This window comes from Ipomoea nil, unplaced genomic scaffold (genome assembly GCF_001879475.1).
Source record: "Ipomoea nil cultivar Tokyo-kokei standard unplaced genomic scaffold, Asagao_1.1 scaffold1043, whole genome shotgun sequence".
Taxonomy (NCBI): Eukaryota; Viridiplantae; Streptophyta; class Magnoliopsida; order Solanales; family Convolvulaceae; genus Ipomoea; species Ipomoea nil.
The window spans coordinates 1,357,070-1,374,712 of NW_017617471.1; the positions used below are offsets into that span (position 1 = coordinate 1,357,070).

At 38.3% G+C, this 17,643-nt stretch overlaps 5 protein-coding genes across 5 annotated transcripts; 1 reads left to right on the forward strand and 4 right to left on the reverse strand.

Annotated features, from left to right (window-relative positions):
• The first annotated feature begins 1,019 nt into the window (after positions 1 to 1,019).
• Positions 1,020 to 1,694, forward strand: LOC109181113. Its single transcript, XM_019330867.1, has one exon. The coding sequence runs from the start codon at positions 1,020 to 1,022 to the stop codon at positions 1,692 to 1,694; it is 675 nt and encodes a 224-aa protein (XP_019186412.1).
• A 1,953-nt stretch (positions 1,695 to 3,647) lies between these two features.
• Positions 3,648 to 4,604, reverse strand: LOC109181980 (NDR1/HIN1-Like protein 3-like). The gene has a single exon (XM_019331970.1). It carries the CDS (start codon positions 4,423 to 4,425, stop codon positions 3,784 to 3,786), a length of 642 nt encoding a protein of 213 aa, XP_019187515.1. The 5' UTR covers positions 4,426 to 4,604; the 3' UTR covers positions 3,648 to 3,783.
• A 1,982-nt stretch (positions 4,605 to 6,586) lies between these two features.
• LOC109181981 (NDR1/HIN1-like protein 12) lies at positions 6,587 to 7,583 on the reverse strand. The gene has a single exon (XM_019331971.1). It carries the CDS (start codon positions 7,476 to 7,478, stop codon positions 6,846 to 6,848), a length of 633 nt encoding a protein of 210 aa, XP_019187516.1. The 5' UTR covers positions 7,479 to 7,583; the 3' UTR covers positions 6,587 to 6,845.
• Positions 7,584 to 11,443: 3,860 nt separating this feature from the next.
• LOC109181114 lies at positions 11,444 to 12,337 on the reverse strand. Its single transcript, XM_019330868.1, has one exon. The coding sequence runs from the start codon at positions 12,335 to 12,337 to the stop codon at positions 11,444 to 11,446; it is 894 nt and encodes a 297-aa protein (XP_019186413.1).
• Positions 12,338 to 14,207: 1,870 nt separating this feature from the next.
• LOC109181066 (exocyst complex component EXO70A1-like) lies at positions 14,208 to 17,531 on the reverse strand. Its single transcript, XM_019330821.1, has 10 exons — positions 17,259 to 17,531; positions 16,955 to 17,050; positions 16,612 to 16,817; positions 16,194 to 16,409; positions 15,770 to 16,121; positions 15,472 to 15,677; positions 15,149 to 15,346; positions 14,963 to 15,062; positions 14,626 to 14,879; positions 14,208 to 14,541 (listed from the first exon to the last, which is right to left on the reverse strand). Exons 1-10 carry the CDS (start codon positions 17,421 to 17,423, stop codon positions 14,424 to 14,426), a joined length of 1,911 nt encoding a protein of 636 aa, XP_019186366.1. The 5' UTR covers positions 17,424 to 17,531; the 3' UTR covers positions 14,208 to 14,423.
• Between the last annotated feature and the right edge of the window lie 112 nt (positions 17,532 to 17,643).

Consider the following 17,643-nt stretch of genomic DNA (forward strand, 5'->3'; position numbering starts at 1 on the left):
TCATTTTTCTCCTTTTTAACAGTTTTGAAAGTCGTGAATTGCAATTAATAAGACCCTAATAGCAATAGTTATGCTATGCAACCGAATGCACCATGTGCATGGTGCATACGATGCAAAACGACGTCGTTTTGACTTAAAACGTGCGTCCCACTTTAAAAAAAAAATTTCAGGTTCGATTCTCGACAATAGCATTATTGTAGATATATAGTTATAGATTTATGGATATTTAGTTCATTCATTGTGGATATTTAGTTCATCCATTGTAGATATTTACTTTATTCATTCACTGTGGATATATAGTTATGAATTTATGAATATATTGTGTATTTTTACTTCATTCATTCACTATGGATATATAGTTATGAATTTGTGGATATTTAGTTATGAATTTGTGGATATATAAAAATGTTATTGTCGGGAATCGAACCTAATTTCTTTTTTAAGTGGGACGCGTGTTTTTTAACCAAAACGACATCGTTTTGCATCGTATGCATCATGCACATGGTGCATTCGGTTGTACAGCATAATTTACGCCCTAATAGTCACCGAGCCAAAATTGAAATTTACTTATTAACAAATCAGCAAAGTTCCATGTTAAATTTCATGTCAGCATTGTTTAAGGGCTATTTAAGAAAAATTTGAAGAAAATGTTAAGTAAACAAAATTTTAAAAATAAATATATCTTATTTATTTCAAAGGGTGAGTTGAACAATGATTAATATAGATGGAGGCATGGAGCTATTTGAGCCTTATGTTTTTTTTTTTTTTTTTTTTTTTTTAAATGTGTCTTACTGACTTTATATCTGCCCATTTAATTCAAAAGCCAGTCCACGTCACACACAATTTGTGTCCACGTCGTTCTCTCTCCCACGCTTTTATTACTTCTCAATTTCCAAGAAATTTATCCGTTAAACTTCAGTCCAATCCTCTCCCCTACGAACACGAAACCTCAGACCTTTCCCAGTCTCCCATGCCGGAAACTAGACTTTGTGCATGAAAACCTCAGAGTTACTGTAAAGATGGCCGGCGGTATAAGCAAACTTGGCACGGCCCTCGCCGTGGTCTTCGTTGTCTTATTGGCGGCGCTCTTCGCCCAGCTCGTTTTCGTGCTCTGGCGCCGCCGCGCCTTCCGCCGTAGCATCACGCCGGAAAGTGGAAGCGGCGACGTCGAGAGGCAATCTCAGTCATCCTCTTTCTTCTCCGCCCCCTCTAAGGAACTCTTCTTGTTTCTCTGCCTCCGGACTGACACTCACCTCGCCAGAATCGAACCCAGCTCCACCCCGAGTCTCCACAACTCGGCCGGGTCAACCCCCGAGTCGCCGGAGATGGAGCTCGTCGACCTGTTGAAGCTCCAGGGAGGCCTTTATGGACCCTCCAAGATTCTCTTCACGATCAAGGAAGAAGAGAAAGAAGACTTAGAATCAGTTTGTTCTTCGGTGGAAAAGGGTCCCAGAAGGAAAACGAATAGTAAACGGAGGAGCTTGGAGGATTTCTTCGAGATCGACGGCGACTCGCCGGTAATATCACCGGAGGTGGTGGCCACGGTGGCCGATGACTGCCATTTGGATATAGAAACGACGCCTTTCTCCACTCCATGTACTTCCCCAACCTACTTCACTCCGTCAGCCTCGCCGGCTCGTGAAGAAGGTGACAGAGCTGTTACAATTGTGGAGGCTACTCTCGCCGGCGTATAAAATGCCGCCACCTCCGCCGGCCGGCGAGGTTTAGCACGGCATTGATCTGACTCCTAGTATATCACTACTGTATTTTGAATTTTCATTTTTGTATATATTTGATTTTGACATTTTACCTTCCGCCATTAGTTTTTTCCCCTTGTTTTTTCGTTTCCAATTCTCATGATTATTCCCATAAATAAAACCACTAACATACTATAATGAAATCTAAGGATTTTTATGACTTTATTCCACAAAAGAAAAAATAAATAAATGTTGAATTTGTACCTAATTAACTTATCAGCCAATTTTGGCCACTTTTTGTAATAGTTTATTGTTTCAAAATGTTAAATTTTAAAAATCTGCTCAATGTAATTTTTTTGATCAACTTTTTGAGAAAGTCATTTTGCATGTAATTAGCTATCAATTAACTTACCAAACACTTTTACAGCTATGTACCAAACAAATAAAGAAAAAGAAAATAAATTAATTTGAACTTGCTTTGATTCTTTCACAAGAGAAAATCAAACTTTAACATTATAATTGCTTTAGGAGTTTGTTTATTAGTTATATTAAACTGTTGAGTGATAGGAAACTTCAATGAAATTAATCCCTAATTTTAATATATGAGCTTTAAACAAGTTGGATTAAAGCTCACTTAAAAACTCTACTGATAACATACAATATGAGTACATGTCAAGTCAAAGGCGTATTGTGTATAAATAAGTCTCAAAGAGTTATGGCCTCAAAAAAATTGAAGGATGGGGTAGGTAACAAACTGTCAATATAATAATGGAGGGGGTTGGGGATGCAGACAACTTATTTGATGTAAAGCATCCCAGTCTTTGGTATGTTTGTTTGGTGTTTTAGGTTTAGCAATGGTTAAGAGAATGAGATGGACACCATAGTTGATACATTAGAAAATAATTGATTATTAAACTACAATCAAAGGTAAAAAAATCGCTAGGCGCCTGGGGACCGCTTAGGAGGCCGAGCGCCTAGCACCTAGGCATGATTTTTGCAACACTGACTACAATAATTGGGTGAGTGAAAGTTTGATTCCTGTTACACAAACATTAAAGATTTAAGTTTGGATTAGTCTCATTATGTGATGAATGTTTAGGCTTCGATTAGTATCATTTCTTGTGTGCAGAAGTGTACAACTTGATGTTAAATTTCAAAATTAAATTGACTCAACTTATCTCTTAAAGGCCTAAGAGCATGTTCATGAAGTTTTAAATTTAATCTGACGAAACTTGAATTATAAATATAAAAATATAAAAAGAATGACAACAAATGCAAGTGCCAATTACCAAGTTATCATGATAGCACATCACTTGTGACTTGTGAGTTGGTGGGGGCAAGATGTAGTCATGTGTGACAAACGCAACGTTACATGACATGTGGACAGCAGAGATTAATGCACATTCAAACCCAAAAACTCTAACCCATTAGCATCAATAAACTAACCCAATTTTCAAATTTGAATCTTTAACCCAAGACCCAAAGTTGGGGCCACCACTTTATATCTTTTTCAGGATGTCACGACCACTTTTTGTCGCAACTAACGTTTGTCCCATTACATTTACATAGTCTAAATCATAACGTGCAACTTTCAATCTTGAGAGCTACTTCATCCCCTTTTCTTAAAGATTTGAATCACTTCTTTAATCTTTTTTATCATTCAAAATAAAAAAGGCAAAAACTTTTATGAAGAATCAATCAATCCTATATTCTCATCTCATCAACACTAAACCACAAGATAATTGCAAACAATGAGAAACCCAATCAAATTTACACGATAATAATAAGATTACAAATCCAAACTATTAACTTTCTTGATTTAAGATCCGCTATAAACAATTATAGCAGATTTATCCTTTCCCGTTAGAATTACCAAAAAAAAAAAAAAAAATACTCATTAAGATAATGACTGCGAGTTTTACTTGTAACTAGATAATTGCAATCAAGAAATGATAAAAACACATTTTTTTTTTAATTTTTTTTTTTATAATTTTCAAGAAGCAAAAATGCACACTAAGGAATCTAAACGCAGGAAAGTAGAAGTTTGATTAATCTAGAGCATAAAGAATCAAGAATCAAGAATCTACTACCAATCAAGATGACATTGTGTTCTCTCAAAATTGCCATTGGAGGGGTGCAGGGGAACATTGTCGAGAGCGCAATCAATGGTGGGTTTGATTTTCTTGGATTTGATGAGCCAGAATTTCAGTCTGATTTGCAGAAAGAGCTTCAAGTCAATCCCGTAAGCCCCATTGTTCTTCTGTGACGTATACTCCGATTTATCGCCGTCGGCGAGCGGGACCAGGTTCTGGCCCTTAAACACCGCGCGGAGATCTGAGGTGTTCTTGGTCGGCTGAAAGAACGGGTCGAGATTGCCGACGGCGAATCGCTGGCCGGCGTAGAAGGCGCGGGCCTCGATGACGTCATAGTAGATCCCGATCCGCTTGTTGGGGTTGCGGATGGACATGTTGAGGGCGAGGTTGTAGAAGAGGGTGTTGTTGGCGGCGGATAAATCGAACTGCGAGAGGGAGGCGTCGTCGACGTAGAATTTGACGGCGTTAGGGCGGAAGATGAGCCAGAGGATGAGGGCGATAACGCCGGCGATGACGAGGAGGGTGAAGAGGATCTGGAAGATGCAGCTGCAGATGCAGTTGAAGAGACAGCCGCAGCAGCAGCCGAAAGGGTTGCATCCGCTGCCGCCGCCGCGTGAGCGGCTGTGTTTCGCCATGGATGGAGATTCAGGAGATTAAAAGGATGAAAACACTTTGAATGAATTGCAGAGATTTAGGCTGGGAAAGATGCAAAGTTTTGTGATAATGTGGTGGGGCTGAATTGGTAAGCGAAAAGAGAGGGCCAGTGGGATAATCGTTGTCAGTTTTGTTGGATAGGCCAAATCAATGTAAAGATATTGCTGCAATAAGTAATTATCTACTTATCTAGGCAAAAAGTTTTACCTATTTTCATCTCCCAATTATATATCACTTTAATTTACTAAAACTCCCCCCCCCCCCCCCCGCCCCCCCCCCAAACCTAAATCAATAGACAACTTTTACTATGAGTCAAATTCCAAAAAAATAATTCTTTCCAAAATGTGAATCCCAACCTTAAGGGTCCCATGGAGTATCTGAAATGATGTAAATCATGATAATTCAATTAAACATGAACCATAAAGGCTAAACCTTTACTTATTACGCACAAGGAGCCCCTCACTTTGAGAGGTTGCTCCCATGCTGTCATTGGTGAGACTCATTCCTGATAAAAAAGGTTGAACCCCAACCCTAAGGGCTCCCCATCTCGGTTCTAAAGTAGTATCTGGCCAGACAGAATAGTACACGCTTTGGAATAATAATTAATCAACAGAGGCTAGACTTTTGTTAATTATGTATAAGAAATTCACTTTATTGAGAAGTTACTTCCACATTATTACCGGTATGATTCGATCATTGGTTTTTTGTGATAAATTTCTCGTTTGTAGGATATTTGCTAAATTTATTGTTTTATATACATACATATATACATAAATGGGTCATTTTGGGCTGGGCTGAGTTTGGCAGGAATCCGTTGAAAATATAAAAAGATCTCTTCGGCCCATTAAAGTAAACTTCATGGCCTCAAACATACATTCTATCCATAGAAACTACCAAGCATGTTAGACATTGATTAAATGCATAAACAAAAAGTCAAATATTTGCACCAACACAATAGAAAAATACACAACTAAACACCAAAATTTTCAAAGTATCCGTTTCGTCTAACGTAAGGCAAATCAATTTATTCTCTGTCTCGTGCACCAACGGACAGTATATGCCATGTATAATTAATATAATTTGTTACTCCCTTCTCATTATTCCACGCTCCTGCGGTACAAATAAAGAAAATTCTCACTCCAAAAGTCTCTACATCCCGACTTTATAGAATTGTAAATGAGTAAATTACAGTAACTCAACAGTCTGGCCATTAGGCTGGAGGAGCAATACCCAATGTCTATACTATAAGGAGTCCCTCATAAGAGAGTTAAACTCTCATACTACGATTATTGGGACTCTACATGTATCCTCGTATATAATTTGGCATTCTGAAATTTACTGAGCTATCTATGTGAACTTGAATTTATAATTTTGAATTCAAATTTCACTGTCTCTATTCGTTGTGGGAGTTATTATGGGAGCTATTAATAACGTAAGTTATGAGTAACATTATATGAATTATTTTAAGTATACGATCTCACAGTTTGGTATGTGTGTCTGTCAACATGGCCAAACTCACATGGGGATATGATACATTATGTATGCCCCTTTCTCTATTCTTAGAGTGGACCAAAACAGCTCACCACTCAATTGACTAAAACCATCCATGATCCATATTTGTGATGCATATCCACACTGCAGAGGTTACCGGTGAAGGCTTCAACTTTCGATCTTTTCATCAAATATTTCTAAATTAATTAATCACTATAACAATTAAATTATGTTACAAAATCTATCTCACTTTTTAAAATAAATACATCCATACCCTTTAAATTATTGATGAATATTATGTCATAGCATAAATCATAAATGCTATTCTCAACCTAATTGGTACTGCCAGACTTGAACCCATGACCTCCTATTTGAATGACACTAGACTACAAGATCATTGGCAGTACTTAACAAAGGTGATTGTGTAATTGCAGTACTTAGCTATCTAGCTTAGTGTTTAGAACATTACTAATAATTAAACAATAAACCCAAACTAATATAAACTGAACTAAAATTAAATATTAATTATTATATGATATGAATTATTGTAAGAAAAAGATGGAAAGTGATGGGTTACCCTCCAATCTCCATGACTCCTCATCCACTATGTCCTCATCACATTTTTCTAATATCAAAACTTCAAAAAAGGACTAGAGAAAATAAAAAAATAAGTATTATACATATTTGTCATCCCATCCTTAACCTTGCTTACATCATTGTATATTTTGCTGTCACTTCCTCGTCGTTATTTTTGTTTTTCTTTTTTAAATAGCAAAATCTACAATTATTTTTCACCTGTATTCTGGGCACTTTGGCAGTGGGGTAAAATGATAAATAATAAAAGTAAAAACAGGGAAAATGATCATGACTGTAGTAAATACTTGACGGCGCGGCGACGTTGACTTGACGATTAAAGGCTAACGTCGCAGCTCGAGACGAGCTGGTATTTCACGGCGTTGCCGACGACGATGCCGCCGGGTCTGGGAGTGTCTCCGAACGGAATATAGGCCGGACAAGTGACGTGGATATGGTAGCGGCTAGTGACCAGGGTCCCGACTTTCCACCTAATGCGTCCGTCGAGGCGGAAGATGAGCCAGACGCCGCCGTCGGCCTGGGCGGCGCTGAGCATAGGGCCGAAGAAGGGCGCAATGGGGACGTCGTTGCCGTAGACGAACGGAGACCAGACGTTGCGGTCCTTGTGGCCCTGGTATACCGGCGGGATAGCGGTGGAATAGGTGATTTGCTGGCCGCGGAAGGTGGCGAAGGTACCGAGCCGGTCGTAGTAAATCCCGATCTTGTCGTTGGGGTTGCGGGAGGTGACGGTGATTTGGATGGTGGCGGAGAGGATGTTGGGGGCGGAGACGTTGAAGTTGAAGATGGTGGCGTCCTGGAGGAGGAAGGTGGGCTTCTTGGGCTGGAGAACCGCCCAGATGATGAGGATGGTGAGGAGGACGAGGAAGAGGAAGATGAGAAGCCCGGCGCAGCACTGCCGAGTTCGCTTCTTTTTCCGTTCCTTGTGGTGGGTGCACTCCTTCGTAGACATGGTTTTCCGGCGGCGGCGGCGGCGGGCGGTGGAGAGGGAGTGGTTGTTAGGTGAGAGAACGGTGGTAGTGAGAAAGAGAAAGAGAATATGAAATGGATGTGTGGATAGGTATTCAGTAATATCTATATAGGCATGAAAATTAGGGAGGGTTTGTCTCTGTGTGAATTCATTAAACTGTGCTTTATGAGTGTAAAATAAGTCATCAAATGGTTGGTGTTAAGATCAATTATAGTAATTATAGTCCAATACACTAATAAATAATAAAATATCCATTGCTATAAGTAAAAAAGATAATATTTTTATTATAGTGACGAAATTAATTAAAGATAGTATACAAGATTAACACTACATACTTACTATTAAATAAATAATTATAAATAAATAAATTATATATATATATATATATATATATATATATATATATATATATATATATATGCGTGTGTGTAAGAGAGAGATAGGATACAGTATATACATAGTCAACTCAACCCACCCCTAAAAGCTAAAGGGAGGAACCCTCCACGAGCGGAATCTGTGATGTATGTATACGAAGTTTAATTAACAAAGTCACATCCTTGTAACTATTGTTATTCTCATTATATTCCGTGTAAAGCTCATCTTGTGATTTTAGTTGACAAATGATCACACGAAATTAAGTCAATCTAGATTAATAATAGCTAAACAGTTCAAATTAAGAAATCCAAAATACATCTCCTATGAAAAGTCGACTTGAAACTTTATAGTTACTAATTCGACTATTTGATCAATTTGACAAGGATTTTTTTCGATTAGTATATCTCTATTGTTTATGATAAGGGGGGAGGGGGTGGGTTTAATAATTGATTGATCCTAGAAAATAAGTTAGGGAAAAAAGGTTACACATGTATGGGAGTTTGTAGAACGTAAAGTGTTCCATGGAAGTGATGCACTAAAAGCAACGTAACGCGCTGCCCTCTTCCATGAAGCGGCGACGAAGGTGGTGGTGGAATAAAAAAGTGACATAGTTGTTGTTGAGTTTCAACCTTATTATCATACAACTTCCACAAAACAATAATAATTAATTGTCATTAAAGGTGTCTAGAAGTAGCAGGTACTTAATCCAATAATGATTGTGTATAGGTTAAATATATACATACAGTCCATGTGCAAAAGCTTGAATTGGTGCGCGCAGATTATTATGCACCAACCGCAGCCAATTTGCACTATACATCCCCCACCTATGAAGGGATCTAATTAGGTGGCTAAAATATGATATTGGGAGTTTATATAATGCAGTTTTCAGTACATTTACAAAATTACTCACATACAGTTCTGATCTATTTCAGTCGCTGCACTCCACTATACTCCAACACCTATCATCTTCGAGTAACATGTGACACATACACAACGAGACTACTATTAATGCAATTGCTAAGTCGGTTGAATGATCAATTTTATAAAACTACACAATGTTAAAAAGTTCTGGGTGTGACTTTTTCTTAAACGAATTCAAACTACTCTCATAATGGACTGTGAAATTACCGAATGTTGTACGCAAAAAGCTAACTATTAAAATTTCCGTAATAACTGACATAGAATCTCACGCAGTGTAACTGAAATAATTTAAAAATCTAAGTTGACAAAGTAATGTATATATGTGTGTATGTATTAGTTACGGTGTAGTGAGATGATTATTTGGTTTGGCTTTTGGAATCATTAGTTAAACCACTAGATGCTGCATCATGCATCTTTACAAACTTGATTAACACGTCTCACCATACCACACACTACCAAGCTATGTTATTTTCAATTAGTGACTCATGAGATAGAGACTAATGAAAAAGCATTTCTATCTTTTTGGGAAATACATCACAATTTAATTTAGCCAAAAAAACTTTCATAAATAAAATATAAAAACATGACCAATAACATAAGTTAGAAGTACGTAAAGAGTTTAATTTCGAGTTCAAATTTTGTGAATGGAGAAATTTGGAGCAAATTTTATTGTTACCTAGGAACGTATAAAACAAGCAACCATCAAATTAGTTGGCAAAACTTATACTATAATAGGAAATATTATAAGACGTAAGAATTTCATTTTTTCTGGAAATGTAATGCAACCGATCAAGTGATAAAAATATAAAAAGGACATAAGAGCGGTTGCCGTTGTATCAATGTCATGAATTTTATATGGCATATTTAAGTGATATTTTCATAATTTTAAAATGTTATAAATTACATGATGCATGAGATATTAAAACGTATGTTATTTGGAGACAAATAATGTTATATTCATCACTTTCTGGTTTCAAATCATAATTTTTACATATAATAATATTTAATTAGTTATTTTATATTTAATTAATAAATAGTTTATTTAACGTTAATGGTATCGGCAAACATCATGTGGGCTGTGGTTTTGTCGTTCTTTTTTAATTAATAATAAACCCAAATTCTATGTACAGATCCCAACATACAGTCCAACTTTTGGTTCTGACATTCTGACAGTTGTAGTGTACTTATAAAGAATAAAGTCCCTACAAAATCATTCTTGAACTTCGTATATTTCATTTTAATTTTTACTGATAATTCTGTAATATTTGTTCATAATTACTTTCTCAACCTATTAAAACATGAAGAGTTAATATAGTCGTTGATAAAACTTCACTGAGGATCGAATCCATGACTTTCTCGTTCAGGAGAGTCACTTCACAAACAATTGAACAACAAAAGATCTCTCTATAATTTAAGAATGATGAAAAGTTATTTTGCCATAGAATTAAGAAATTCAGCAAAAATTTTATCCCTAAAAATACACATATCAATACTAATACAAAAAGAATGTTAAATTAGTATGTTTAATTTATCAAAAATTGGTATTTTGTGCAATACTGAACCAATTGTGAACAATTATTTTTTATAAAAAAAAATGAGCACCACCCAATTTAATTGAAGCTGCAGATGAGAAGGGTCCTCATGAAAGAGACAAAATGAGAAAGTGATAAAAAATTGATTGAAAGGAAATTCATTTGTTGATATGGGAAAGGGCTAATGCTACTTTTGCAAGTGGGGCAAAGGTTGCACACTCATACAAATGTTGCAGTGGCATGAGGACATATACATACCTATCTAAGTTATAATATCAATTTTTGGCACATAATTTCGTGTCACATATTTGACATGTGTGGACTTGATTTTTTAGGTCCATACTATATATACATCCAATACCTCATGCAATAAAATTATGATATCATTACTGTATTTTGATTTGTATAATTTTGGTACTCCAACTCATAGTTGCACTAGTACTTTACTATAAATACTTAAATAGTCACGTTGCATTATACCTTGTATATATTGGAGATCATTATACTATGGTGACAATTATTCTTCATTTGGAAAAATATCAAATAAGTGCGCCTTTAAACTTCACTTAAAAAGTCAGTTAGCCTCCTAAACTTTTAAACTTTAACATGTTATATTATGGTAATGAAGTCTAAAAAACGGTAAATGACATACTATTATAGGCCATTATAGTTCCGGCATCAATTTTATCCATCTCTTACAACCGGCAACAATGGATCGACAATTGAGAAGGGTAATATTTTCCAGTGTTCCTTTTTCTTTTTAATCAAAAAATGATGATTGATTGTAATTAGTTTAATTTCTTTATATATATATATATATATATATATATATATATATATATATATATATATATATATATATATATATATAAAATAGGGTTTGAACATAACATTGAGGAATAAATTTAACAATGGTTTTAAAAAATAATAACAATAATATTTTTTTATTATAAAGAAAGAGGATACCCAGATATACAATCTACGCCTACACAAGGCTCAAACTCTAAACCTCTTATATAGGACAACAACCCGATACCGGTGGACCACAAGGTCTATGGTAAAAATAAAAATAAAAATAAAAATTAAGGATCGGGAGAAGCAAATTAAAAGAAAATTAGATTAAAACAATACGGTACAACTGGGTTTAACACCATCCCAAACTCCGACACCGGGATCCTTAAAGTGGGCTGTCAACCCATAACAAGAAACGGTAAACGTCATCCGCCGGCTCAAATCCGACCCGGATTTGAACGTCGCCAGAACCTCCAACGCCACCTGGAACTCGAGGTCCCGGCTGTCGTCCAGCTCACTTTTCATCTCCTTCCACGGCGGCTCTCTCTCGTTGCCGCCGTCTCTCGTCGCCGGACTCGAAATCCGGGCCGGCAGGACCATCTTCGCGTTCCTCTTCAGCTCGAAGGGCTCCACCATCTTGTTGGCCAACAAGAACTCGTTGTAATAAACCATGGACTCAACCCGCTCGAACATCACGTCGAGGCCGTGGTTGGGATTCTCCACGGAGAAATTCGCCTGCCACGTCCCGGCGAGGGACTTGTCGGAGAGATTGAACGACGGGACGGAAAATGCGGCGACGTCGAAGAAAGGGACGGCGGAGCCGAAGACGATATACGTCAGCAGGCTCATGGCGACCGTCCCGAGGATCAAGAAAACCAAGAGACACAGAATCACCCGCGCCAAAAGAATCTTCGGCCGCGGCTCGAATTCCACGTGCGGCGGCAACGGGGCGGAGTTGTAATACCCGGGGTGGTGCGGCGGCTGGTAGTAATTCTGCATGGGAGGATATTGGTGGGGCTGGTTAGGGTACCCAGGGGGGCCGGCGGCGTACGGCGAGATAGACGGAGACGGCGGATATCCGGGATGATAGGGCGCCGGAACAGGGTAACCGGGATAATGATGGTGATGGGGGAGTGGCGATTGTTGTGGAGGGTATCCCAAAACCGCCACCTTTGTTTCATCCTCGTCGGGTGGGGAGGAGACCTTGGACTTCTTGTCCATTATCTCCCCTAAGTTTCTGGAGAAGACGAAGAAAAGATATCAAATTCAAAGGATTTAGCGATAAATTAAATTTAAAAAATTAAAGAAAAGATGATTGATAGGTTAAACTTGAATTCAAATTCTTTTCAAAAAAAAAAAAAAAACTTTGAAAAAAACTTGAATTCAAATTAGAATGAAATGAGGAGGAGATGGAGATATGTCTGCCCCGGTTAAGTGGCCGGGTATCCTGCATGTATGTTGTTTCGTATTTTGTGCTCCTCCATGCAAATATGCAATGCCTAATTAATTTACTACGTTTTTATATGCCTTATAAATTATAATATAATATTTCTTTATTGAATCTAAAGATTCCAATTTGGATTCAAGGTGGGATGGTTTTATTGGGAACGGATCCATCATAAACCGGGTATACAGACACAAGACGGGGTAGAAAACACTAGGTTTTTTATCTGGGGCGTTAAGCTCAAAATAGCACATACATAGCCCGAGGTACATGCCTAGAATGGCGGCCCCAAAAACAAAGAACAAGGCTCACGGGGTGGGCAAGCCCGAGGTACATGCCCAGAATGGCGGCCCCAAATACAAAGAACAAGGCCCACTGGGTGGACTAGCCCGAGGTACAAGCCTAGAATGGCGGCACCAAATACAAAGAACAAGGCCAAAGGCCCACGGGGTGGACTAGCCCGAGGTACAGGCCTAGAATGGCGGCCCCAAATACAAAGAACAAGGCCCATGGGGTGGACTATAGCTAGATATGCTACTGGTAGGAATTGAACCCAGGTGGCTGGGTTGAAAGTATAGACTAAAGACCACTAGACCATAGTGCTTGTCGTGTGTTGCTTGCCCTTAACCACAGATCCAGGGCCCCCCCTCCCCCTTTGGTTGTCCACGTGTCCCACTACTCAATCAGACGCCACTCCCTCGTTTATAGCAGAACAGTCCGCACGTTCGCCATGCACCGACACTCTCGTGACTTCTCCTACGCACTCCCCTGCACCTGCGCACCTCGGGCGGCCCGCCCGGCGCCGGAGACCGTACGCCGCCGCTCCCGTGGCCTCGCACAGGGGCGCTACGCCCGCGCCCAACCGCGCGACAAGCGCACCATCTGGCCCCAACCAGCGACCCTTTCCGGCCACTGACGCCGGGCACCCCCTAACCCCACGCCGTAGTGCCCTGACCCGAACCCCCTGGACCTATCCGGACCAACAGGGTCAGCCCAATAAATCTTCAGCCCATGTCCAATATCACCATCGATGTGATATTTGTGTTAGGATTCAATTAATCTAAAATTAAATTACTATTGCACTACTCACATAAAAAGTTTAATTGTTTACTTGAAAACATATATAATTGTACACATATAAATTCTCTAAATTTATTTTTAGACAATTATTGAAGCTCCCCGTACCTATGTGACTTATAACTCAACAACACCATCACCACTCATAGTCGATACCTACCCGAAATTTCCCGATTACCTTTTTTTGGCTTTTGGCTGTGGTGTTACGAAACCAGAGCCACTGTATTGTTTGGTATCTTCCTATCTAATTTACAGAACCGTGGGGGAATGAAATTCATGGCCAAATTAAAGGATGAGACATAAATTTGTTATGTTCAAATTAATAGCTTTTGTTCTCTGATCTTAAAGTTATCGCACAGCATACCTAATTGTTTGGTGTTTGTTTGGTGTTGCATTCATACATAATTTCACATATTATTAATATGAATCTGGCGCCAAGCACCTTGTGCTCAGTTGACACCTCTATAACTCTTCTCGAAGGAATGCCACAGAATCAAATCCGAATTCCGAAGTGTACAACATACAGACAAAAAAAAAAAAAAAAAAAAGAATCTGATAGCATAATGGACAATTATTGAAAATGAAACATTTGGGTATATATCTACACCGAAATTAAAACAAAAAATTACATACCAAAGAAAGGGGTATGGTATTGATACAGCATTTAATGAGGCATTGCATTATTCATATACTTATAAATTTAAATAATAATATGAGAACAGAATTGAAGCTCGATATGATCTTCTTCTAGGCAACACTAGTGCTTGATATCCACAATTGAATTTATCACCGCCTTTGCTCATTCCAAGTTTTTCCTTCAAAAAACTCAGACAGCATCCTCTCAAGATCCTCAGGAGTGAAGCGAATGTACTTCGATGGATTCTTGCCATTCTCAATCATAGGCCTAACAACATAATCATCATTATTTTCTATAATTCTTGAAAATATTAAGATAGAGAGTGCTATAACAACATACATACATACATACCCATAACGTTTAATGAAAGATCTATAAGCAGGCAAGAGAACTTCAGCAACCGCGAGCCTCAACGACTCACGCAACTCGCTGTCTGGAACTGTCCATTGCGATTGCCGTTGATGAAGTTCTTCAAACAGGACGTTGAACGTCTTGTACCTGTCTTTCACAGTCGCCCTCGACACATTGCTGGTAACCGGGGGAGCATCGATTATGAACGAACTGTTCCCCGGGGTAACTCCTTGAATGGATAGACACTGAAGAATCTGTAGCAATTCAAGAACGGATCGGATCAGCTCCATCGAGTGGATGTATATAAAAGTGTGTTATTATATGCTACTAAACAAACCTTAGACCAAGAGAGCCTCTTGTACTGATTTGCATGCTGCTGGACTATCCTTCTATGTATCTGCACCCAATCGTCGCCTAACAAATCTTTAGCTTCTGACCTAAATAAATTAAGAAACTGGACTTGTGTAACACTCTGTAAATGAATAATATTATCATGGACATTATGAAAGACGGGTATACTAACCTGCGGACAGATCTTACAATGTAGTGTATATTGTTCATCATAAATAATTGTGTCAATGCAGCGTCTTTGTATTGCCTAGATTTCCCATCCAGATTCGTCATGAGTGCTTGAATAATTCGCGTTGTTATGGATGCCATTTGGACGTCTGCATCCGTGTCATCAAACTCTCGAAATAGTAGTTTCAAAGTCGATTGATAGCTGTTCATAGATAACATCAAATAATCAAGAACAAGAAATGGAATCGAGTAGACTTACTCGAACAAAAACTTTACATAATTGATCACAGAAAATGCAGTAAAAGAAATGGAATCGAGTAGACTTACTCGAACAAAAACTTTACATAATTGATCACATAGCTTGTTAGGGGATGGACAGTTCCATCATGAACAGTCGTTTTCGTGGCATCTTTCTCCACGGCTTCTTCAAAGTCCACGAAGGTCTCTTGAGAAGTCTCGGCCAAGCGCTTTGTCAAAACTGTAGTAGCTTCTCGCATATCAGTACAATGTTTGCTTGCAAAAATTATATCCATCTGTCATCAAAGTTGTCACCGAAGAATTAAAAAAGGAAAAGGAAGAAAGTATGAACTTATTTCAGAGAACTAAGCATCCAACTTCTCTATACCTCTGTTTGAATTTCTCTCATGATTTCATACATGTCCAAAAGGACAAATAGCTTTTCGGGAGATCTTTTGCTTTTCGCAATAGCCTCACCAAAACTAAAGAGGACAGATACACTATTTGCAGTAACATCTGCAAAACATTGATCTCTAATAGAATCGTAACCTTCGAAAACTTGTTCAGATACTTTCTTCTCTGCAGGAAATAAAAGCTTCACTGCAATCCGCATATAATGAATCCAGTTTCCAATCTTTGCTTCCAAAACTTCCCATTGCATCTTTTGTACATCTTCTTTACTCACTCTTTCCACTCCTAGTTTTCTCAGACTCTGCTCCACAGATGAAGCTCGAACTTCTCTGGATAAACAAGGGAATATATACACTCAAGTAGAGTCACCAAAATTAAAATCCCTGTTATCTTACGTTTACCTGTAAATAGTGAACACATCCTGGTGATGGCCAGCTTGAATCAGTTGTTGGGACAATGCATTTAGAAGTGGCACAACTCTTGGTGGCATAAGAGCTGGAGGGTTGTAAACAGCAGTTTCTAAACTCTTTTGTTGCTGCTGTTTCGAGCCAGCATCAGGAGATGGGCGTAGAGATTGAGGCAAACCGTCAAAAAGACGATCCGGTTCCACCGGTTTGCTGAGATTATTTTCAGATTTGAGCATAGATATAACAATCAATAAATGAATACTTGGCCACTGCAGCAGCAATGCATCAAATAAAACTAGAAAACTTTCAAGAAAAGGATAACATAAGAGCATTGAATTGAAGAAGCGAATAAGCCTCTAAAAATACCAAAAAACTATGAATTTAAGAACAGTAACATGAATAACGAGCAAACCTGTATGCGCTAAGGAGCTGACGAAACTCCTCTTCTAGTTTACCAACAGACTTGTTAAGTAAAGTAGTGGCGTGGTTAATCACCGATACACCACCCTTAAAGTTTTTGTTACTACCAAAAAATTTAATTACACCCCTCAACTGATCACATGCCTCCAGATAACTTTCCAGATACTCATGTGGCCCTCTCAGTATCTTTGCCTCTGCCTGGAAATTTGAAGTAGACAAAGACATTCAAATATACATGAATAGAACAATTTTTTGTAATGTAGACTTCAAACCATCAAGCATCCACAAATTGATAATCATATGAACAGACATGTAAAAAAACAAATCATATATACCTGCCGTGCAAGATCAAATTGCTTTAAAATAAGCTCAGTAGTCTTAAGTGTCTTGTCAATATTCTCGTGTGCGCTTCTAATTGAATGCGTTCGTATCTATATGATCCAAACTCAAGCAACTTCAGTGACTCAGTGTTATGCATTTCAATGCGTAAGATATTATCATGTTTCTATGTTAGTAGGCATATCTATACATATTGAATTGAGATCCAAATTCATAGTGATAAAGATACGCGTGTATTAAATTAAACAATCCTGCATTGATTATACTCTAGGTTAACGAAATCTTGATAGAGAATGGGACCTGAGTGGGGCGCATGGCGGTTTCGAGGGCGGAGAGGCGGTGGTCAAATGATCCGAGAATGGTGACCATGCTGTCGGTAATGGTTTGGCTCTTGTGCAGCGAATCCTTCATGAACGCCGCCCTCTCCTTGAGGATTTCCATCGCTACCTCTGGATTAACCGCCATTGCTGCTCCCTCTCTTCTCCAGAAATCAATGGAGATTAAAATGAACGCCTTTATAGTTTACACAGGCGCAGTCGTTATCACCTCCGTTCCTCCACTTTTTGTTGTTTTAACTCTCAATTAATTTTCAAATTTTATCTTTATTTTTTTTTAGTAAGTGCATAATAGATCCGCTCTCCCACAAATCAAAGAAGGCATTGATCAATCAATCAAGTGTTACCAT